Below are 22580 nucleotides of genomic sequence, written 5' to 3' on the forward strand. Positions count from 1 at the left end.
TGTTACAAGCAATCAGCTCAAAATTTTACTGAGCTTGTCCGGCATAATGGAACCTATGAAATTCTCTCAAAAAAGTGCAAACCCTGCCTTCTGGTACTCTTGGTTGTGTCAGTTGCACCTGGCAAGATCACTCGAACACAGAAAAGTATTACGTATTTGCCCCACGTCTGTAAGCAATACATGTACATTTATTGGGGATTAGACCGAAATGCTATCCACTCACTATTCTTCAGACTGGAGTTAAACCTGCAGACACTGCGGCCCTCCAGGACTGGAGTTAAACCTGCAGACACTGCGGCCCTCCAGGACTGGAATTAAACCAGCAGACACTGCGGCCCTCCAGGGCTGGAGTTTGATACCCCAGCTCGAAGGCAAAGCTCAGCATGCTCAAGACTCACCGTTGTAGAGACACAGAACAGTTCATGTACGCATGACCCTAAATCATATCTGTACACAATTCATATGTTATGTTCCTATTCGAGGTCTCCAAATGCTTAACTTACAAACACAATCAACATTCGTTTTCATGCGTTCCCCTTAACATAATTTTCAAAGGATAACTGAAATGCTTTAATACAGCGAAACAATCGCATCGATAAAAACCGCAACGCTACTAACATGGCAGAAGCAAACACCACACTGGCTTGGTACGAAAATAGTTTATTAAAAACAAAATCCCTAATGCTGAAATATTGGAGGAGATTTAATTTCATGTTTTGTCTTTTTTTTATTTTTAACTTAAAAATTATAGAAACATCTCACATCCCATGAGTTGTAAACAGTTAAAGTTAAAAAACATTACGGAAAAAGGGCCTTACTGTCGGTTTTGCATTTGATTCCATACATTTTCTATATTCCGTTTTTGCAACACAAAGGGGCCTGAACAAAACGCTTCCCCCAAAAAAACTACAAATATGGTGCTGAGTGGCTTAAGCGTATTTACAGCGCGATTGGCTCTCTTTCTCTTTTTGTTTTCATACGACATTCAAGTTCCGCAGAAGTGGGACACCGTGGAACAGCAGCTTTCCACGTCTTCCCGGAAGAGAAATGTTTTGTGTTTCCCGAGTGCAGTATGACTCGCGGGCGTCCTGGATGCGCACTGCGAGTCTGAGCGCGTGCCGGTGCTCGGTCACGATTGGCCCTCCTGCGGTTCCCCGGGCGGTTCAGTCGTCAGGCCGGGCTGGGCAGCCTGCGGCTCCAGTGTTTCCTGTGGGGGCTGTTTTGGGGCGGGGGCGGGTTCGGGTTCGGGTTCGGGTTCGGGCTGGGGCTGGGGCTGTGGCTGTGGCTGTGATTCGGGTTGGGGCGGTTCTTCGGCGGGGTCCGGGGGAGGTTCGGAGGGGGCCGGCTCGCCCCGGTGCATGCTGGGAGCCTCGCCCTCCTCGGCGGTCGCCGTGGCCTCCCTGCGGTCGTCGCGGTCCCAGCGCGTGGTCCTCTCCCGCGTTCCCGGTTCTCTGTCCCTGTGCCCCGGGGCGGGGCGGCGAGGGGGGCGGTCCTCCAAGTCCCGCCCCCCTCCGCCATGTTCCCGTTCGGGGCCACGTTCCCGTTCTGGGCCACGTTCCCGTTCGGGGCCACGTTCCCGTTCTGGGCCACGTTCCCGTTCGGGGCCACGTTCCCGTTCTGGGCCACGTTCCCGTTCGGGGCCACGTTCCCGTTCTGGGCTCCGCCTCCAGTCCCGTCGCTCCCTCTCTCTCTCCCACCCCGGTCCCCTCTGCTCTCCGTCCCGCTCCCACCCTCCCCTCTGCTCCGGGTCCTCCGACCGGCCCCCGAAACGCTCGCGGTCCCCTCCGAACGGCCTCCTCCCCCCTCCCCTCCCCTCACCCCCTCCGAAGCGCTCCTGCTCCCGGTCCCGGCCGAATCCGGGCCTCTCGCCTCGGAAGGGCCGCCCGTCCCTCTCGTCCGGGCCCTCGGGGCCCCGGGGCCCGCCGGGGGGGCGCATGAAGGGGGGCCCGTGGGGGTGCGGGGGCGGGCCCCGGATGGGGTGGGGGTGCGGGGGCGGAGGGGGCATGCCGAACCCGCCCGGGGGCGGGCCCCGATGCATCATGGGAGGGGGGGGCATGGGCGGCATGTTTGGGCGGGGCGGGTGGTGGGGGAAGCGGTGCATGTGGGGGGGCGGTGGCCCCGGGGGCCCTGGGGGCCCTGGGGGCCCTGGAGGCCGCTGCAGCGGGATCAGGCCCGGGCGGGCCCCCAGGAGACCCCCCGACGGGACCTGCATGTTCATCCCCGGAGCGCCAACCTGGTTACCTGGGAGGAGAAACAAACCTCAACTTCAACACCTGACCCACCTGACACAAACCAACCACTCATAAATCTCATAATGCACACAACTTCAACACCTGGGGCCCGTGTCACAAAGCAGGATTAAGCTGGATAACTGCTCTTTTTACTTCAATTGATGTTCCAGATTTTGGAGGTTCCCAGGTTTTACTCAGTGTGGTTATCCCGCTAACTCAGTAATCCTGCTTTGTGGAACAGGACCCTGACCTGCCAGATACAAACTAAGATTCTGCATTTCAATAAAAACATCTTGCAAATCTCTTGATGCACACAAAGGAATGTATGTAGAATAGACAGTGTGTGTGTGTGCGTGTGCGAGTGTGTGCGTGTGTGTGTGTGCGTGTGTGTGTGTGCGTGTGAGTGTGTGTGCGTGTGAGTGTGTGTGCGTGTGAGTGTGCGTGCGTGTGAGTGTGTGTGCGTGTGAGTGTGTGTGCGTGTGAGTGTGTGTGCGTGTGAGTGTGTGTGCGTGTGTGTGTGCATGTGCGTGTGTGTGTGTGCATGTGCGTGTGTGTCTGTGTGAGTGTGTGTGCATGTGCGTGTGTGTGTGTGTGTGTGCATTTGCGTGAGTGTGTGTGCATGTGCGTGTGTGTGCGTGTGTGTGTGTTTGTGTGTGTGTTTGCGTGTGTGTGTTTGTGTGTGTGCATGTGCGTGTGTGTGTGCGCGTGCGTGTGAGTGCGTGTGCGTGTGTGTGTGTGTGTGTGCGTGCGTGTGTGTATGTGTGCGTGTGTGTATGTGTGCGTGTGTGTGTATGTGTGTGTGTGCGCGTGTGTGTGTGCGTGTGTGTGTGTGTTTGCGTGTGTGTGTGCGTGTGTGTGTGTGTGTGTGTGTGTGTGTTTGCGTGTGTGTGTGTTTGCGTGTGTGTGCATGTGCGGGAGTGTGTGTGCGTGTGCGTGTGTGTGCATGCGCGTGCGCTTGCGCGTGTGTCTTACCCATCTGTGGAGGCACAGAGCCGTACAGTTTGGAGCCGTCGGCCCCCTCGTTGCTGTTCCGGGACCCCACCCCCGACACGTCCTTGGAGGGGTCTTCCACCAAGCCCCCAGGACCTCCCGCTTGGGTGGAGGGGGGATAAAATATAATTATGAATTTAATCAACAAAATTCAGCTCTCCTGTATACTCAATGTGGGTTTCCCTTATTAAATCAAGAAACGCTGAATTTCAGACCATAGATTTGGGGCAGGCAACCAAACCAAATTTTCAGGTTTTTGTTCCATCCGAGGCCAATCACGAGAGTTTGATCGATGGCTGAAACGTCTGAGGCTGAATATTCTGAGTGCTGAAACGCTGAGTGCCTCCAGCAGACGGTCTCTCTGCCTTCAGCAAACCCGATTAATTACCACTAATGAAAGGGAATCCGATTATGTAGTTGTAACTAAACATTGATGAGCAAAAACCAGGACCATCTCTGGCACTCCAGGCCCAGGGTCACCCACCCTCTGTCATAAGTGATCACGCAAAGAACTTGGGAGACATTAAGGGCCTGGAATATACTTCTTGATTAACCAAATAAAAGACTGGGGGGGGGGGGGGGAATTGACAGAAGCCCTGTATGACATAGGGTAGGGCCTCGGGAGTGTCCCCGGTCCTTTCTGAGAAGGGCTAGAGTAAACCAGTAATAAAATCACCTAATTTGGCTACTCTAGCCACTATTTATACAGGGTAGAGTGACTGAGCATGCACGCTCATTTACAGCAACTCCCTGTTGTGTCGTCTCAAACAGCCAATCCAGCATGTTTTTGGACTGCAGGTGGAAACGCACAAGGACACAGGGAGAGCAGGAGAACATGAGCACACAGACAGGCCTCCGCCGGGCTGGGATCCCGGGACCTCCTCGCTGAGATGTGACAGGTGAGAGAGTGAGAGAGAGGACAGGTGAGAGAGAGGACAGGTGAGAGAGAGGACAGGTGAGAGAGGGGACAGGTGAGAGAGGGTGAGAGAGGGGACAGGTGAGAGAGGGGACAGGTGAGAGAGGGTGAGAGAGGGGACAGGTGAGAGAGGACAGGTGAGAGAGGGTGAGAGAGGGGACAGGTGAGAGAGGGTGAGAGAGGGGACAGGTGAGAGAGGGTGAGAGAGGGGGACAGGTGAGAGAGGGTGAGAGAGGGGGACAGGTGAGAGAGGGTGAGAGAGGGGACAGGTGAGAGGGGACAGGTGAGAGAGGGGACAGATGAGAGAGGGGACAGATGAGAGAGGGTGAGAGAGGGGACAGATGAGAGAGGGGACAGATGAGAGAGGGTGAGAGAGGGGACAGATGAGAGAGGGTGAGAGAGGGGACAGGTGAGAGAGGGTGAGAGAGGGGACAGGTGAGAGAGGGTGAGAGAGGGGGACAGGTGAGAAAGGGTGAGAGAGGGGACAGGTGAGAGGACAGGTGAGAGAGGACAGGTGAGAGAAGGTGAGAGAGGGGACAGGTGAGAGAGGGTGAGAGAGGGGGACAGGTGAGAAAGGGTGAGAGAGGGGACAGGTGAGAGGACAGGTGAGAGAGGACAGGTGAGAGAGGACAGGTGAGAGAGGGGGCAGGTGAGAGAGGGTGAGAGAGGGGACAGGTGAGAGAGGGGACAGGTGAGAGAGGGGACAGGTGAGAGAGGGGGCAGGTGAGAGAGGGGGCAGGTGAGAGAGGGGACAGATGAGAGAGGGGACAGATGAGAGAGGGTGAGAGAGGGGACAGGTGAGAGAGGGTGAGAGAGGGGACAGGTGAGAGAGGGTGAGAGAGGGGACAGATGAGAGAGGGGACAGATGAGAGAGGGTGAGAGAGGGGACAGGTGAGAGAGGGTGAGAGAGGGGACAGGTGAGAGAGGGTGAGAGAGGGGACAGGTGAGAGAGGGTGAGAGAGGGGGCAGGTGAGAGAGGGTGAGAGAGGGGACAGGTGAGAGAGGGTGAGAGAGGGGGCAGGTGAGAGAGGGTGAGAGAGGGCGGTGCTTACAGGTAGGCAGGCTGACGGAGGAGGCTGGAGGAGGGGACCCCAGGGGGGGCATGGGCCCCGGAGGCATGAATCCTGGAGAAAACAGCCATAATTAACCCAACACTCACAACCCAACACTCACAACCCAACACTCACAACCCAACACACACTGCTGGGTCAAAGTCTGAGACACACACCGATTATGAACCCTTTTATATTTATTATTTGGCCTCTTTACCCACAACATGAGACAAGGGGGGCACATTTAAACTAAACCAGTGGATAGCATTGTGTGCGTCAGTTTAATTTCGACATCAGACCAGAGCTAAAATTCAATTCACAAACTGAGAAAAGGCCACAATATTCTTTATGGATATTTCAATCAACTGGCCAATAATTTATTTTCCTATATTCACTGAACTGAAACCGAGTGGACACTCAATAGATCACATATATCCACTCATGCATGTATACATACACGGGGAGTGTGCACCTTGTGTCTGTAAATCTAGTACCCCCCCTTATCTGACTAGCGTATCCCCAGGCTGTGTTCAGCCTCTCTCCGGGGGTAACGGGGTACCTGGGGGCATCTGCATGGGGTTGAACCCGGGCCTCAGGAACGGGGGCGGCGGAGGGGGAGGCACACCGGGGGGGAAGTTTGGGGGCGGCAGCCCCATGTGGGCGGGGAACACTGGGGGCTGAATGGCTCCGACTGCCCCCATGGGCTGGACAGGGGGCACCTGAGGGAGAGAGAGAGGGGCAAAACAAGAGACCAATTTCAGTGTCTTCTCAGGTGGAATTACGTCTCCATGGCAATTCTTCACAACACAGAGTCCAGCCATCCGAAGCTCTTCTGTCGGCCTTCTGGGAGATAAATCTGTGTAGACTTCACAGGATGCGGAACGATAAATGTTTATTTGGAAGAAAAGTGTTGAAAGGGTTGCCCAGGGTGACCAGGCGTTAAAGCAGTCTACCCCATTATCGAGTCAGAACACAAACAGGTGATGTTTATACCTGGAACCCTCTGCTTCGGTCCTGTAGCACTGGCTTACATGGTTTGCACCACATTTAATCTCAAAATGAACCAAGGCAATGATTCGGCTGTTTCAGTCGCTTAAAAGTCCGATTGAGTGCTGATTACAGAGGCCATGTCTGAAGTTAAGAGTACTAAATCTTGATTCTCGGTCCTGCCAAAAGCCAAGTTTGGCCGGCTCACGTGGGGCAGCAATAATTGGCTCGCTGCTCCAGAGGGAGGGACTTGGCAGGGTTATTAGATCGCCGCACAATAAGCACCTCGGGCGCCTCGGAATCACGGCAACGGGCATGAGACGAGACGGCTTGAAGAAGGCGTGTCACTCTCATTCGGGCCGCCGAGGGACGGGGTGTGGGCGGTACATCTAATACGACTACCTCCAATTGAATCAGACGAGGTACAATTGGCTACCAAATTGGGAGAAAAAGGGAAAAATCTGGATAAAAAAATAAAATAAAAAATCTTTTTGGCTGGGAGTGTACGTTCCTCAGAAAAATATATCATAAAATAGTATCAGAAAAATCAACTGAATTGGGTGGAGTTGTGTCGGTGATGGAGGTGATTAAACTTCAGCAATCAGTTCAAGTGTAACTTTGACAACTTACTCTGTACTCAACAGCAGGAACGCGTGCCGTTTCAGACACTGCCAGTCGGTTAGCGTAGCCACAGTATATACTATAATCACAGCCATTAACGCTGCTACGCTCCAGATCACAGACTGCATTCAATTAGCACCAAACACGGTGTGTTTACAGTGTCATAAACATCACGAGCTCTGCCTTTGACTCATCATCGCCCCGGCAACCGAGGAGGGTCTGGCGCCGACATCACTTCCTGTGAAATTAGCCCCGCCCATTGCAGTCACACCCGCAGTCAAGCCCAATGAGTGTAGAGTATCAGGTCCCAGACGGCGTAATTTGCACCTCCAGTAACTCAACAGAGTGCCACTGCGCTGTGCATTAGTCCCGGTGACCGCAAACGACCCCACAAAAAATTCAACACCGCTTGTATTTCTTATGATATCATCGCGCCTGACCAATTAACACTTCCCGGCTTCGTCAGCTGCTCACGACTGGCAACGAGGCGCGAACGCTCAGCAAACAGACTGCACAACGTCTTACAGGAACGGGATAATTATTTAGCGGTAAAGTCCTAAAATACGAACCCGCTCGTGTCACAAAAGGTCATCAGTCTCGCAAGCCAGTTGTAGGAGCCAGACTGTCGTCATGACAACCGGCACATCCAGATTACCGCGGCACATCAGACCACTTTGACTCATTTTATTGGCCACAGCGGTGGATAGAAACAGTGTCTGGGGCGTGCAGGCTGATCGCTGGTCTAAGCGCACAGTGTTTGAACTGCAGACAGGCACACAAAGAAACACAAGTTTCCCCCTGACCTCTCCACGTGACACAAACTCACGCACAGACACAGACACAGACACAGACACAGACACACACATGTGCGCGGCCCTGGCTCTTCTTGTGTTGAAGGACTACCCCGCGGGATCTGTGACCATTTAACCAATCTGCTGTGGTATGCCATTCGGACAGCATTCAGTTCCTATTCAGCGCTTTCAGACAGAGCGGCCATTTTGTGTCGGTGAAGCTCCCCGTTCATATTTGTTGCACATTGGGTGAATAGAGTTGAACTGCGTATTTCAGTATATCGTTTCACAATCCACCCCATCACGCAGCTGGACAGGTGTACGCACACACGCGACCATAAAGAATTTGCGACCACGACAGAGCACGAAGAGCGTTTAGACACAAACCCAGAGGAGCCGTGGGAACAGGAGTGGACGTATCTATGGAAACACGCGTTCCCTCCGTGCACGTGTGATGCGCGTCTGACTCGCGTGCGCCCAGGGGAGGTCCCGACAGAGCATTCGCTACTTCACCACACGTTTAACGCTCACGCCGGAGCGGAGGAGGAACTGGCAGCTTCACCGGGGAGACTTGGGATCCACAGACAGCGCTTACTGATAAAAACAATACCCAGAATGCCAGTTCTGCTCAACCTATCCCCCCCCACACAAACGCCCATTTTATCAGTCACCAACACATCTTCCACACAATCTTCCAAAATAACTCGCGTATGTGCAGTGAAGACCCGCTTATCCACGCTCAGATTAGCCGTTTGAAGTTTCGGTTGGGGTTGGGTACAGAAAGTGACCTGGCGAGCAATGTTTCTGAAGTTGGGCGTGAGGAAATTTAATCTCTCGGACTGCCTCGACTCGGCCATGTCAAACAGGAACTGTGACCAGGCTCGTTACCGTAGAAACAGAGGCGGGGTCGCCTTTGTGGCCACTGCAACCTACACTCAAGTCAGAAGGTAGATGCAGAAATCCAAAAAAAGAAGTCCTCTTCTATTCTAAACAGTCACCTGTGTTAGGCCACTGACAGGACTGGTGGTAGTTTATCTGAAAAGCTTTGGTGTGTCATGGTGGCTTATATCAAAGAAAATGTTTTATTGCATTTATACGGAGCAAATATGTCATTTTAACCAGAATGTTATCTTCACAAACATTTGTTTTTGAAGACATTTTACATCAGTAATGACGTTTGACAACGTATGTAGAGCATGTTACACACAGGCAAGCAACGTTTGACAACACAGGCAAGCAACGTTTGACAACGTATGTATGTTACACACAGGCAAGCATACTGACCCAGCTCCATATGTGCATCCTAAATATGTAAAGCATTTGGATGGATGGATGGATGGATGGATGGATTTGCATTGTCTCGGATCACTGAACTGAGGTGCAAACTGAAATTAGTAGGATCAGGTCATAAAGTTACACACACAGATCATGAGACAGTTTGTTAGACACGCCCACATATTATTAGACACGCCTACAGACAGATCATTAGACACACCCACAGACAGATTAGACACACCCACAAATAATTAAATACACCCACATACCAATAGACATGCCCACATATAATTAGACACAGCCACAGGCTCTCTGCCTTGTGAATTCAGCGACGGCTGGTTTTATGACTGAGTCCCACACAGGTGAGCAGGTCTAATGCGCCTCATCTGAAATCCGGGAGGCTTTACCTGTACTGGGGCAGCAGGGGGTTTCTCCTCCACCTGTACGGAGTCTGAGCGGCCGTTCTGCGCCACCTCGTCTGGCCTCTCTCCGTCAGTCAGTGCACCCTTCCACTCTGAGACAGAACAGGGACACAGTCACGAACACTCACTCTGTACAACTGCAATACCCACAAGCGCTCACTCTACACAACTACAACACCCACAAACACTCACTCTATACAGCTACAACACCCACAAGCGCTCAATCTACACAACTACAACACCCACGAACACTCACTCTGTACAACAACAATACCCACAAGCGCTCACTCCGTACAACTACAACGCCCACAAACACTCACTCTGTACAACTACAACACCCACAAGCGCTCACTCTACACAACTACAACACCCACGAACACTCACTCTGTACAACTACAACACCCACAAGCGCTCACTCTACACAACTACAACACCCACAAGCACTCACTCTACACAACTACAACACCCACAAACACTCACTCTACACAACTACAACACCCACAAACACTCACTATACAACAACACCCACAAACACCCTATAAAACACCCCACAAAAACTCACTCTATAGTTTGTTGTAATTGTTTGTTGTCCCGGATACAATTACAACAAAACTACAACTATAAAACTACAACACCCACAAACACTGGGACAGTCAGCTGGAGCCCAGGTGGCGTGTAGTGGTTACCTGGACAGAGCGTCTCAGAGTCCAGCATGCCTCCCTGCCGGAAGCTGTCCAGGTCCTCCACTTTGACCTTAGCCCAGGGGATGTAGGTCACCCCCAGCTCCACCTCCCAGTACTGCTTATACTCTGGCTTTATGCCCTTATTCAGGGCCCAGGCAATCTGAGAGAGAGGGACACTCTGCATCTAATATACTTGACCACATTTCATATTTAAAATGCATTTCTTTACAAATTACACATTAAAAGCCTTCTTCAAACCTACAGTATACATGTGTTTATATTAGACTAAATCATTTTGGTAATGCTATTTACACCTCAATGTTGTCATTACCATGTCAAAATGTTTGTTGCTCTTCTCTACCTCAACAGCTTACAGGAGAGAGTTCCTGTACTCTACCTCAACGGCTCACAGGAGAGAGTTCCTGTTCTCTACCTTAATGGCTTACAGGAGAGAGTTCCTGTACTCTACCTTAACGGCTTACAGGAGAGAGTTCCTGTTCTCTACCTTAATGGCTCACAGGAGAGAGTTCCTGTTCTTTACCTTAACGGCTTACAGGAGAGAGTTCCTGTTCTCTACCTTAATGGCTTACAGGAGAGAGTTCCTGTACTCTACCTTAATGGCTCACAGGAGAGAGTTCCTGTTCTCTACCTTAACGGCTTACAGGAGAGAGTTCCTGTTCTCTACCTTAACGGCTTACAGGAGAGAGTTCCTGTTCTCTACCTTAATGGCTTTCTGGTTGACTTTGAAGGAGCCCCGGCTGAGTTTCTGCAGGGCTCTGAAGGCATCCTGTCGGTGGACCATCACAATGTAGGCACATCCTCTGGGGGGGATCATCTGAGTGGGGGGTGAAGACGGGGTATCAGAGGTAAAGTATCAGAGGTAAAGTATCGGAGGTAAAGTATCGGAGGTAAAGTATCGGAGGTAAAGTATCGGAGGTAAAGTATCGGAGATGTGCAGACTCACATTGATGGACTCGATCTGGCCGAACTCCTCCAGCAGACAGGCCACATCCTGCTGCTGTGTCCTCTTATCCAGCTGCCCCACCCACAGCGTGGTGCTGCACACTGACCAGACACACACCACACTCATTATTATTATTATTATCAGTATTATTATCATTATCATCATTATTATTATCATCATCATAGGAGTATTTTAATCACTTTTAAAATGATAAGGACCATCATTTAATTTATTACCAATGATACTATCATTATATGAATAATAATACTGTTATATGACTGTCAGGTGTTTTTGAGCATGTTGACGATGACAGTATCAATTACAATGCAGTCTTTAGACTACAAATAAGCTATTTTAATATGCAGAAAATATGTTGCTAGACAACGCGTGGTGTCATATCCTCTTCAACCAATCAAAATTGCTAAACTAAACTATTGAGCCTCTATTAAAACCCAACTAAATTCTCAACCTTCTCACTGAGTTTTTTTTAACCAAAGGGCCAAAAGCCCCTGGGATTAGGGTGGAGGCCCTTGATATCGGGCTGGGGACTGACAGGGTCAATGGGGTGGAGGCGGACCGTGTGAGTGGACCGTGTGATTGGACCGTGTGAGCGGACCGTGTGAGTGGACCGTGTGAGTGGACCGTGTGAGCGGACCGTGTGATTGGACCGTGTGAGTGGACCGTGTGAGCGGACCGTGTGATTGGACCGTGTGAGCGGACCGTGTGATTGGACTGTGTGATTGGACCGTGTCATTGGACCGTGTGAGGGGACCGTGTGAGCGGACCGTGTGATTGGACCGTGTGAGGGGACCGTGTGATTGGACCGTGTGATTGGACCGTGTGATTGGACCGTGTGATTGGACCGTGTGAGGGGACCGTGTGATTGGACCGTGTGATTGGACCGTGTGAGCGTACCACTGAGCGTCTCGTTCTTCAGGTTGGGCAGGCCCTTCTGTCTCCGCTCCCGCTCCCTCTCGCGCTCCCGTCTCTCCTGGGACCGCGACCGGGGCGAGTGCCGACGCCGGTCCCGCGACCGCGACCGGGACCTGCGGTGCCGCGGCCTCCGCGACCGAGAGTTCGACCGCGACCGTTTCCTCTTCGGCGACCTGGACACGAGCGGGGGGGAGGGTCAGCACTTCACTGATCGGTTTAAGTGGTAAATGGCAGGCATTTATATAGCACCTTTATCCACAGCGCTGTACAATTGATGCTTCTCCATTCACCCATTCATACACACACTCACACACCGACAGCGATTGGCTGCCATGCAAGGCCCCGACCAGCTCGTCAGGAGCATTTGGGGGTTAGGTGTCTTGCTCAGGGACACTTTGACACAGCCCGGGCGGGGGATCGAACCGGCAACCCTCCGACTGCCAGACGACTGCTCTTACTGCCTGAGCCATGTCGTCGGTTTAAGTGGTTCAATGCACGTTTAACCTCACCTCACCTGGTTCAAAGAGTCCACATCGTTTGGCAATTTTACAACACAAAAATTTGCTGCTCAACAGACACCCCATACTTAAATATTCCAGGGGAAAAAGTCGATATTCCCACCTGGAAGCTGACCTGGACCTGGACTTTCGCCCATCCGGCCGATGCTTTCCTTCCTTGTTCAAGGGCGGATCTACTTCCATGGACACGTCCTGGATCTACGGAAGAGAGACAGGAAACAGAGAGGTTCAACAGAGAGTTCAACAGAGGGGTCAACAGAGGGGTCAACAGAGGGTTCAACAGAGGGTTCAACAGAGGGTTCAACAGAGAGGGTTTAACAGTCGTAGTTCAAATCGACATGAATACAAGAGGTTGAAGAGAGGAGCAGGGATGTGTAGTTCTTATTGATATTTTATCTGTAAACTACACTACCCAGAAACCACTGTGGAATCCTCACTCCCATTACTTGCTTTTGCAAACATCTTCCATAACAACTCTAAGAACTGAGAAGAATGTGGCTAATAATTGCATCTTTCTGCTGCATCTTTCTAAATGGCCATTGAACAAATAATGACATCAAGTATTAATCTAGTGCATCAGATATCTCTCAGTTATTATGTTATTTGTTTGAGGATGGGGGGGCCAGGCAAATGCAATGCATCACCATCAATATACCGTATTAACTTCTAAGGGGGTCAAAAGGCAATTTCTAAAAATATATTGCTTTTCTATGTGCATTTATGGAAAATAACAAGCGTGTCCTCTGGTATACTAGACAGGCCCCAAACCAAAACCTCCGAGGGCTTTTGAAATGTTGCAATACGTTGCAAGAGGTTGCCACTCCAAGTTACCTCCTTTGTTGATTTCATGAATATTACAGGAGACCGTGTACTATTTTCAGACAAAGTACTGCAATGGGGAAACAACAAGGCAAAGCTATTTTGTGTTTTTCAGCGGGTCACCCCCTCACCTGTCTCTGCTGTGCCAGGTGCTGGGCGAAGGCCTCGTTCTGCGGAGGGTACACCCCCGGGTAGGCAGGGGGCGCTGTGGGATGCAGCAGGGACTGGCCCATGGGCTGCATCATGGGGAAGGCCTGGCCATGCAGCATGCTGTAGCCCTGGAGCTGTCCGTTAGGAGGGAGAGAGACCTGCGGGAGAGCAGCGAATGTGTGTTAGGACCGTGTGTGTGTGTGTGTGTGTGTGTGTGCGTCTGTGTGTGTGTGTGTGTGCGTGCGTGTGCATGTCTGTGTGCGTATGTGTGTGTGTGCATGTCTGTGTGCGTATGTGTGTGTGTGCATGTCTGTGTGTGTGTGTGTGTGTGTGTCTGTGTGTGTGTGTGTGTGTGTCTGTGCGCATGTCTGTGTGCGTATGTGTATATGTGTGTGTGTGTGTGTGTACGTGTGCATGTCTGTGTGCCATCTCACAGAACTTCACAGTTAATTCTACTTCAGCGTTCAATGGTATCATTTTGCCTTTTAGTCGTAACGTGTAAGAAATGTTACGACTAAAAGACGAAAAATTACATGCATATGTTGGATATAAAAAAAGAAAATTAAGAACATTGCAATTAAAAAAATAAATAAAAAAACCCCCCAAAAACATCAGATAGAACCCTGCAATTCAAAGCTCACACATTATCAAAGCATTGCACATACGACATCAGAATAACACCCACCCTCTCGCACGCACGCACACACACACGCACGCGCACACACACACACACACGCACGCGCGCGCGCACGCACGCACGCACGCGCACACACACACACACACACACACACACACACACACACACACACACACGCACGCGCACGCACACGCACACGCACACGCAGCGCTGTGTACCTGCTGGGCGGGGTCTTGCGGCAGGCCCATCATGTGTGGGGGGAAGTGCTCCATATGGGCGGGGATCTGGGCGGGGGCGTGGGGGAAGTTGGGGTGCTGCTGCCCCGTCTCTGGGAACCCGCTGAGCGCCGCCGATGATGATGATGAAACGCACAGAAACCCTCTCATGAGCCACGCGCGCACACAACCCACTTAACCAGTCAACACAAAAGGAAGGAGCGGCCATCTTGTGTCACACTTCGCCGGATAACAACATGGTAAAGCCGCCATCTTGTCATAAACATGACCAGATTTTAAAAAAACTTCAAAAAAGCAGGCATCTTATTATGAATTCTCTCAGATACCGTACAATATTAAAATTAAAATAATAATAAAAAGCTGTCATCTCGTGACAAGTTTGCAAGGGCTCTGAATGATGATATCATTATCATTTCAATACTATAATATTTCTGTAAGGACAGGGTTGTATTTTACATTTGAGCAGGAAGCTCGGTAGTTCTCTGCCTGAGGGACATTGCACGCTGGAGGTGTCCAGGGCTGGTGTGGGAGCAGGTTTCTGTGTCATCCCAGCACTAAGGCACCTGACTGTACTCATGAAGGGCTAGGTTGAGGACCAGGATTGGTTGAGGAGTGCCAGAGAACGCTGTTCTCTCACACAGTGAACTCACAAAGGAGGCGGCGCCGTCGAGTCCTCTTTCCTGGCGTCCTCTCCCGCCTCCGGCTCATCGTCGTAGTCGAAGCGGTCCAGAAGTTTCTGCAGAACGCACGCGTGAACACACACACACACACACATACACACACACACACACACACACAGAGAACACGCATGAGAACACACACACAGAACACGCACAAGAACACGCACACACAATAACACACGAGAAACAGAACACACACACACACACACACACACACACACATAGAACGCACACACACGAGAACACACACACACACACACACACACACACGAGAACACACACACACACACACACAAGATTTCATTTGATGATGAAATAACACAACTCAAAGGAGCGCGTCCTACATTAGCAACAAAGACAGCCCGGCCCCTTTTCTACAGGAGCCGCCCAGCGGAGCCAGCACTGAGCAGAATAACCGAGCAGGGGAGCTGAACATGGAGAAATCAACAACATTGATTTTGTTTCAGAGATTCTTCTGCTGGACCAGTTTTAATCAGAACCCATTAATCACAGAGGAGCCCAACCCTGTATGCATTATCAAACAAACCTTCCCCTGTGTGCATGAGGGAGAGAGGGAGGGAGGGGAGAGAGAGAGGGAGAGGGGGGGAGTGAGAGAGTAAGGGAGAGAGGGAGAGTGATTTAGGTTTTCCACGATAGATTTTATCTTTTACTTTTATTTTTTTATTCTTATTTCTCAATACCCCCCCCCGTCATAGGAAAGATCTTGGTTTAATGTGCGGTTACTGTTTAAATATACATTTTTACAACACTGTATGCTTCGGCAATACGAAATTGAAATTGAATTATGAGTTTAAGAGAGGGAGAGTCAGAAAGCGATAGAGACAGAGATTAATTAATCGACGGGGAAAAGAGAGAAATCAACAAGTGGGGCTCACCGTGACCTTGTCGAAGGCTGCCTTCTGTTCCCTGGGGGGAGGGGCGAGGGGGGGGTGCTGAGGGGCGGGGACAGGGGCGGGCACGGGGGCGTGGCCCTGGCGCTGTTGCTGGGGCAACACGCTGTTCTCCACGGCGGGAGACTGGGGCCGGCCTGGCTGCTGGAACGTCTGCAGCATCTGCTGGAGCTGGTGGAGGAAGGGTCAAAGGTCAAAGGTCGACGGTAGTGTACTGTAATGGGCATGAAACTGGACTCTTGGCGCAAGATAGCAGGTTCGGTTTCGAGGTAGGCTGTAAATGTGGTTTTAAAGCAGAACTTCTGCTGAATGTGACAAGGGAAAATAACAGGTTTACCCTGATAAAGACTTGTTCACATACATAATACTGAATTGAAAATTGCCCAGAGGGTTTTCCTTCCCAATTAACTGAAATTCCAATGAATTTCCAGGCCTGTCTGAACTGAAATGGAAATGACGCAATGTGCAGACGATATTGGCCTCCTACGGTACAGCCTGTGACAGCTGCCTGCGCGGGCAGGAAGGGGCGGGGCTGACCTGCTGGCCCTGGGAGGACTGGAAGAGCTGGGCGACAGCGGCGAAGGCGTCGGAGTTGTGCAGCCGAGGCACCATGGAGCTGACTGGAGCCTCAGAGACCGCCTGCACTGGAGGAGAGGGGGAGCCTGCAGGAGCGCACACACACACACACACACACACACACACACATACACACACGCACACGCACACGCACACGCACACGCACACAGGCACACACGCACACAACACACACACGCACACGCACACGCACACGCACACACACAATACACACATACACACACACACACACACACACACACAATACACACAATACACACACACACACACACACACACAGACACACAGACACACAGACACGCGCACACACACACACACACAATACACACACAATACACACACCACACACACACCACACAGACACACACACACAATACACACACACACAATACACACACACACACACAACACACACAACACAACACACACACACACACAATACACACACGCACACACACAATACACACACGCACACACACACACAATACACACACACAGAGCACATACACAAACAGACATACACATGCATAACACATACACACACGCACACACACACGTATATACATACACACACACGTACATACACACACACAGACAGACAAACACACAAAGCAAGTGCACAGGCACACACAAAATCAATTTCTTCTTTTCTACAGCTCTGCTTCTCTAATCCTTTTTAAAAACTTGCTGACATTTAAAATTTGACATTGAAGACATTTTTGTGAAAGACTGCAGTATGGCTGCACAGTATCAGATTTGTCATACCCCAGTATACAGCATTCCTGTCATTTCATAAATCATAGGCTTGGCACACCAGACTTGCAGGACAATTATTTCTATTCCTGGAAAAGTAGTCTTCACAGTTCTCCAGCCACTAGATGGCGCTGACATACGAGGTGGCAGTAACAGAAATTCCCTGATGAAAATAGAGCTGGCGAAATTAATGATTTGATATCTGGCTCTGCCTATTTATCACTTAATGTGTACACTGCCAGACTCTTTGCCATTTAGCCTGTGCACGACACCTGTCAATCAAAAACCATGGCACCAAAATTCAATTGAGGTTCGAATTTGGTGGGCATGACTGTGACCTCATGTGACACACAAAATGTCACTTATCTGAATTTATTTGATTATGTTTTGGAATGGGGAAGCAAATCTGGTGAAGCAGTGTTGAAAATAGATACCATGAAAAACATTTAATACCGCGGTATATAATGCTATCAGTATCCCATGCAACCCTACCCTGCAGTGAAACCCCCGACCCCTGACCCCGCTGCGTTACCTGGGTCTGGAAGGTGGTTCTCTGTGTCAGGCAGGGCTCCACCGCTGCTGGAACCTGCAGCCATGTCCAGCAGCGGCTGGATGATCTCGATCTTAAACACGCCGTTCTTCTGCCACAGATTCAGCACGCGCACGATCTTACTCTGAAACACACACCACACACACCAGGATCAGCACACGCACGATCTTACTCTGAAACACACACCACACGCACACACACACACCAGGATCAGCACACGCACGATCTTACTCTGAAACACACACCCACACGATCTTACTCTGAAACACACACCCACACGATCTTACTCTGAAACACACACAACACTAGGTTCAGCAGGCGCACGAGTGTACTCTGAAACCAACCCACACATAATCCTGAGGACTTTAAAATGTACAAAAACTCTTCAAAGTAAAAGTAGTGTAAATATCAGTAACCAAAAACCACACACTAGTAATGTACACTGCATCTCACCACAGTGAAAGCTTGTCAGCGTAGCATCGCGGAGACCTAGCCTGTCTTCGTGCAGACTTGTACCACATCCTCCAGCTATTAATCTCAACACCATCGGCATGTTAGCGTAGCGTCACAGAGACCTACCCTGTCTTCGTTGGGACACAGGCAGAGGTTCTCGAACGTTCCCATGATGTTTTTGGTGAACCGGGGACCGAAGACGTCCTTGTCTGCCCCGAACTGGTGCCGCGACTGCCGCACGATGGAGTCCACCACGTACAGGCCCGGGACTTTGTATTCCGGCTTACACTGGAGGAGGGGGGGGGGGGGGGGATTCAGATCACAGTTAAAGACAGAAAAGAGCCTTTCAGTCACATTCAGGTTTCATTCAAAAATAACTACTTCAAAATCTAAAACTTTGTAGAGAAATCTAAATGACCTCATTCAGAAGTCCAATTGGCCAAAAATCCGAATTTTTCCTCTATAACTCCCCTATAGCATATGTATTTTTGTTGATAACAATACAGCAAAGATAAGATTGTTTCTTTTGCAGAAAGTCCACGTGCTTTCTTTAATTCGCTCACCTTTTTGATGAATTTCTCGACAATCTGGACGACGTGCTTGTACAACTAAAAACGACAACAAGACATTTTTTCACTCAGTGCAGAAACAGCTTCTCTGCACAGCCCATAGTCACAGACCAAGTCTGTTCTCTTACTCATTGATGACACAGCAATAGTGACTCACACACTCTCACACACTCTCACACACACACACACACACACACACACACACACACACAACTAGACCTACAGTTCTGACAGTAAAACGATGACTAACACAACAGCAGTAAATATCCTCGGCACAATCCATGGCTTACCTTAATGGCCTTAATGGCCGACTTTGTGATGGCGATCATCTTCGCTCGAGAAATGGGTGGCTTCATGTCCATCAAGGAGAACAACTGTGGAAGAGACGCGTAAAACTCATCAATGAATGCAGTGTACCAGCGTGCAGAGCCGCACTCACACCAGCAGGTGCCCGGTTGCCGCACGGCGGTGGGGAAAAGGGTAGGGAGGGGGGGAAACTGGAGGACCAACATGGCAGACTGACAACTGGGGGTCACACATGCCTCGCCACCAACGACTAAAAGGATGGATGTCACCAGAATGAGTCACATCACCACAGCGGCACAGCAGCTGAGGTCATGTTCCCTGTTTACCACAGACAGACACAGAACAGGATACAGTTACAGGACATTCAAATGAGGGGCTACTCCGTTACGCACACGGGTTTTAGGCCTGCCGTCCTGCAGGGCGCACAGTCTGCGGGCTGTCGTTCAATCAGCAGCCAATTTAGGATCTCGGACTCTTCAGCCAATCGGTGATAAGCATTTGCATCCTGAAAACACGCTGAAAACTAGCAGACACAACTGCTCTCTAAAATTACTCGGGGCTCCCTCAGGCACCATCAGACGGCTTGTCAAACACAAAGAAAGGAAGAAACACACACACACACACACACACACACACACACACACACTGTTAGAGCCCAACAGTGGTCATATAAAAAAGCACTTAGTAATGATGTGTGAGCTCTCTCTGTTTGCCTGTCCCCCTCTCAGCTCAAAAGTGGTCAAGTAAAATAAAATCAGCACTTGGTAAATGTGTGTTCGTTCGAACTACCTGTCTCACACACACACACACACACACACACACACACACACACACACAAACACACACAAACACAGTGGCATCTATGTTCCATTTCATAGCAGTCATATTAGGCCATTATTTTAGCAACACAAAAGCTGACCAATACAAATACTAAAATAGTTCGGCATCCTGAATCAAGAGAAATTCAGCCTTCGACAACGCAAACTCCCTCGTGTTCACTTGGTTTGATTTCATTTTATTCATTTATTTTTTAAGCCTGAACGAAAATCACTTTGACGATCTCTATCAGAGCTTCCTAACACTCTTTCAAGGAAGACACTGTGGTTCATTCATTATCTAACCACATGCAATACCCTCCCATAAACTGGCTAATAATTCTCGACAGTCCTGTCTTACAATGTATGTAATGTCATGTAAATGCACGCACGCAACCAGAACACTTTGTGGGGAGGGAGAAAACGTGTCTCCAATCATACAGGGCCTAAACGCCAGGCAATACCAGAAGCGATATGTCAGTATTCGGATCAGGGCTACATTTCCTTGTTAATCAGCAGATGACCGCATAAGCTACAGAAAAAAAGTGATGTCTGATATTTTAACACCCTTAATTTAACCTTTAATTGCTGTCTAATTATTATGTTATTAAACAAATACAAGACTTGTGCAGTTTTTGTGAAGACATCTTTAATAAAACAAATGACAGTTGTCTGACAGTCTCTTTACTTTTACTCAACTTTGGTATATGTTGCCTGGGTGTGTGCGCGTGTTTAACGGCTATATATACGCTATAATACAATGCTTATTAGGAACTCCAAAGTTAGGCCAAGTAATAATTTATTCGACTGTCTTTCTTGGAATTGCTTGTAATTACCTTACAAGCAGATTTTAGCAACCTGAGGCATGGATGGAAAGTAATAATGGTTGTTATATTACAAGTTAAGTGTCAGACTGAATACAGAACACTAAATATGAAAAACGTCTTTCGGACACATTCAAGAGAACTATTTTATTAAGTTTACTCGGAGACATATGAGAGAGATTTAGCCAACTATGCTTCAGATTTTGGGTGTGAGTTCGAGGGCACATGCGGATACCGCATGAACTCTCCACTCTAACCGTTAGCTATCTTGTTATTATAGCACACTAGAGGGGCTAACCCACTTGCATCACAAAACTGGGAAACAGCAAGACTGCAAGAAGCTAGACATAGCTAGCCAATAACACCGCACAACCTCTCGCAAACATACACACAATCAGATGGAGCCCCAACGAGGAAGTACTACCTTCTTCCCCGCGTATTGCCTAGTTTAGCAAGCTGCCAGCTAACATTAGCTTGCTAGCTACCTTGGTAACCACACACTACCACTGGAGTTACGCTCTCTGCACATAACTATACCTTTCCCGAGTTTAAGCTCAATTCGACTACTGCAATACACCAAGCAAGACACATGTAACTATTTACGTTGCAGCTCATTACAAATGACACCTGGTTAGTAACACACCCACACTGAACCTGGTTAGTTTGCTGGCTAGCAGCTAGCTCGCTTTTTGGGAGACCAGAACGTCACTCCAGCAACATTGGGGCAGCTAGACAGTACGGCGGGGTTTTGCATGCACTAAACAAGCACAAACTGGTCCGGAGCTTTCACGGTGTACCTAAAGCACACAGCAAAGTGTCCGTGTGCTATCAATTTCACAGCAGGTGTGCAGTTCAAGCTTGCGGCCAGAGCAAGACTACTCCGTCCGCGGCCTCCACAAGTGCAGACTCGGACGGCCGAGTTCTCTTGACGGGAGCCGCCACGGTTCCAAGAGTTTTTCAGGCCCCAGTCGCCCACACAGACCGGCTTACCTCCTGGTTGAAAGCGTTGACGGCGTCCATTGTCTCCCGTCTCTACGACCTTTCCTCTGTAGCGTCCAGCACTCTAATATTGCCAATGTTTATCTCCGGATAGGCCGGTCTAACATGTCCGCTTCCAGCAGTTGTAAGCAGCAGACGGTCGGCGGGTATGGAGCCGAGCGCAGAGCAGGATGGGATTGCTACAATCTCCCAGATCTCCGCAATGTGGCGGTGTTGTCTGAGATTTCCTTCATAAAACATTGCCAATATTACCGTGTTGCATCCTTTACTTTTGTTTGGAGCACCACATAGTGCATTGTTTTTGAGTTTTTCCAAGTGAAATCACAAATTGGTCAATGGCTCAAATGGAACCAGACTGGATCAGTAACTTGAACTGTCCTAAAAAAAAAATATATGCATAAATAAATAATAATAAATAATAATAAATAAATTGTATGCATATACATGTACATTACATTTAGTCGGGTACTTTGAACAGAATAATTCACAATTTTATGTAATATTTATTTTATCAATGCGGTCATTTGAAAATTAATGAATAGAATAATCAAAAAATATATATACGCCCTAAGCAAATAAGTGTTAATTGTGCTGAATGTAGGCTACTTTTTCAAAATTGGGAACATTTTCTAGTTTTCTAGTTTACAAAACACTCAACAGCTTGTCGAAAACTGCGCTTGCGTTGCAAATAAAGACCGCTAGGTGGTGTGTTGTTCCCGTTTTTCAATGTTTTGACAGATCCATATTCACCTCGTGCGAGCTGTTTTCACGTTTCACAATTTAGACAGCCCGTGTCATTTTGTACGGAAAAAAATCGGATAGAAAATGTGTTATTTTGTGCTGAAAAAAAAAAGAAATCTAAATAAATGCGGACCGTCTCACGAAAAGCAGTGAAAGAGAA

General features: G+C 49.5%; 1 protein-coding gene across 2 annotated transcripts; it reads right to left on the reverse strand.

Moving 5' to 3' along the window:
- Window positions 1-644: 644 nt before the first annotated feature.
- scaf4a (SR-related CTD-associated factor 4a) lies at window positions 645-21866 on the reverse strand. 2 transcript variants are annotated; one of them, XM_061250332.1, is made up of 20 exons: window positions 21671-21866; window positions 19026-19109; window positions 18730-18774; window positions 18293-18454; window positions 17696-17837; window positions 16354-16460; window positions 15802-15987; window positions 14876-14961; window positions 14208-14328; window positions 13334-13510; window positions 12487-12581; window positions 11848-12038; window positions 10933-11033; window positions 10690-10803; window positions 9972-10128; window positions 9271-9377; window positions 5749-5908; window positions 5190-5261; window positions 3204-3323; window positions 645-2241 (listed from the first exon to the last, which is right to left on the reverse strand). In XM_061250332.1, the coding sequence occupies exons 1-20, from the start codon at window positions 21698-21700 to the stop codon at window positions 1130-1132; spliced, it is 3369 nt and encodes a 1122-aa protein (XP_061106316.1). In that variant the 5' UTR covers window positions 21701-21866; the 3' UTR covers window positions 645-1129. The 2 variants fall into 2 exon arrangements, with proteins under 2 accessions (XP_061106316.1, XP_061106315.1); XM_061250331.1 differs by having other exon boundaries at window positions 16354-16478.
- Window positions 21867-22580: the final 714 nt, after the last annotated feature.

Source organism: Conger conger, chromosome 7, assembly GCF_963514075.1.
Source record: "Conger conger chromosome 7, fConCon1.1, whole genome shotgun sequence".
Taxonomy (NCBI): domain Eukaryota; kingdom Metazoa; phylum Chordata; class Actinopteri; order Anguilliformes; family Congridae; genus Conger; species Conger conger.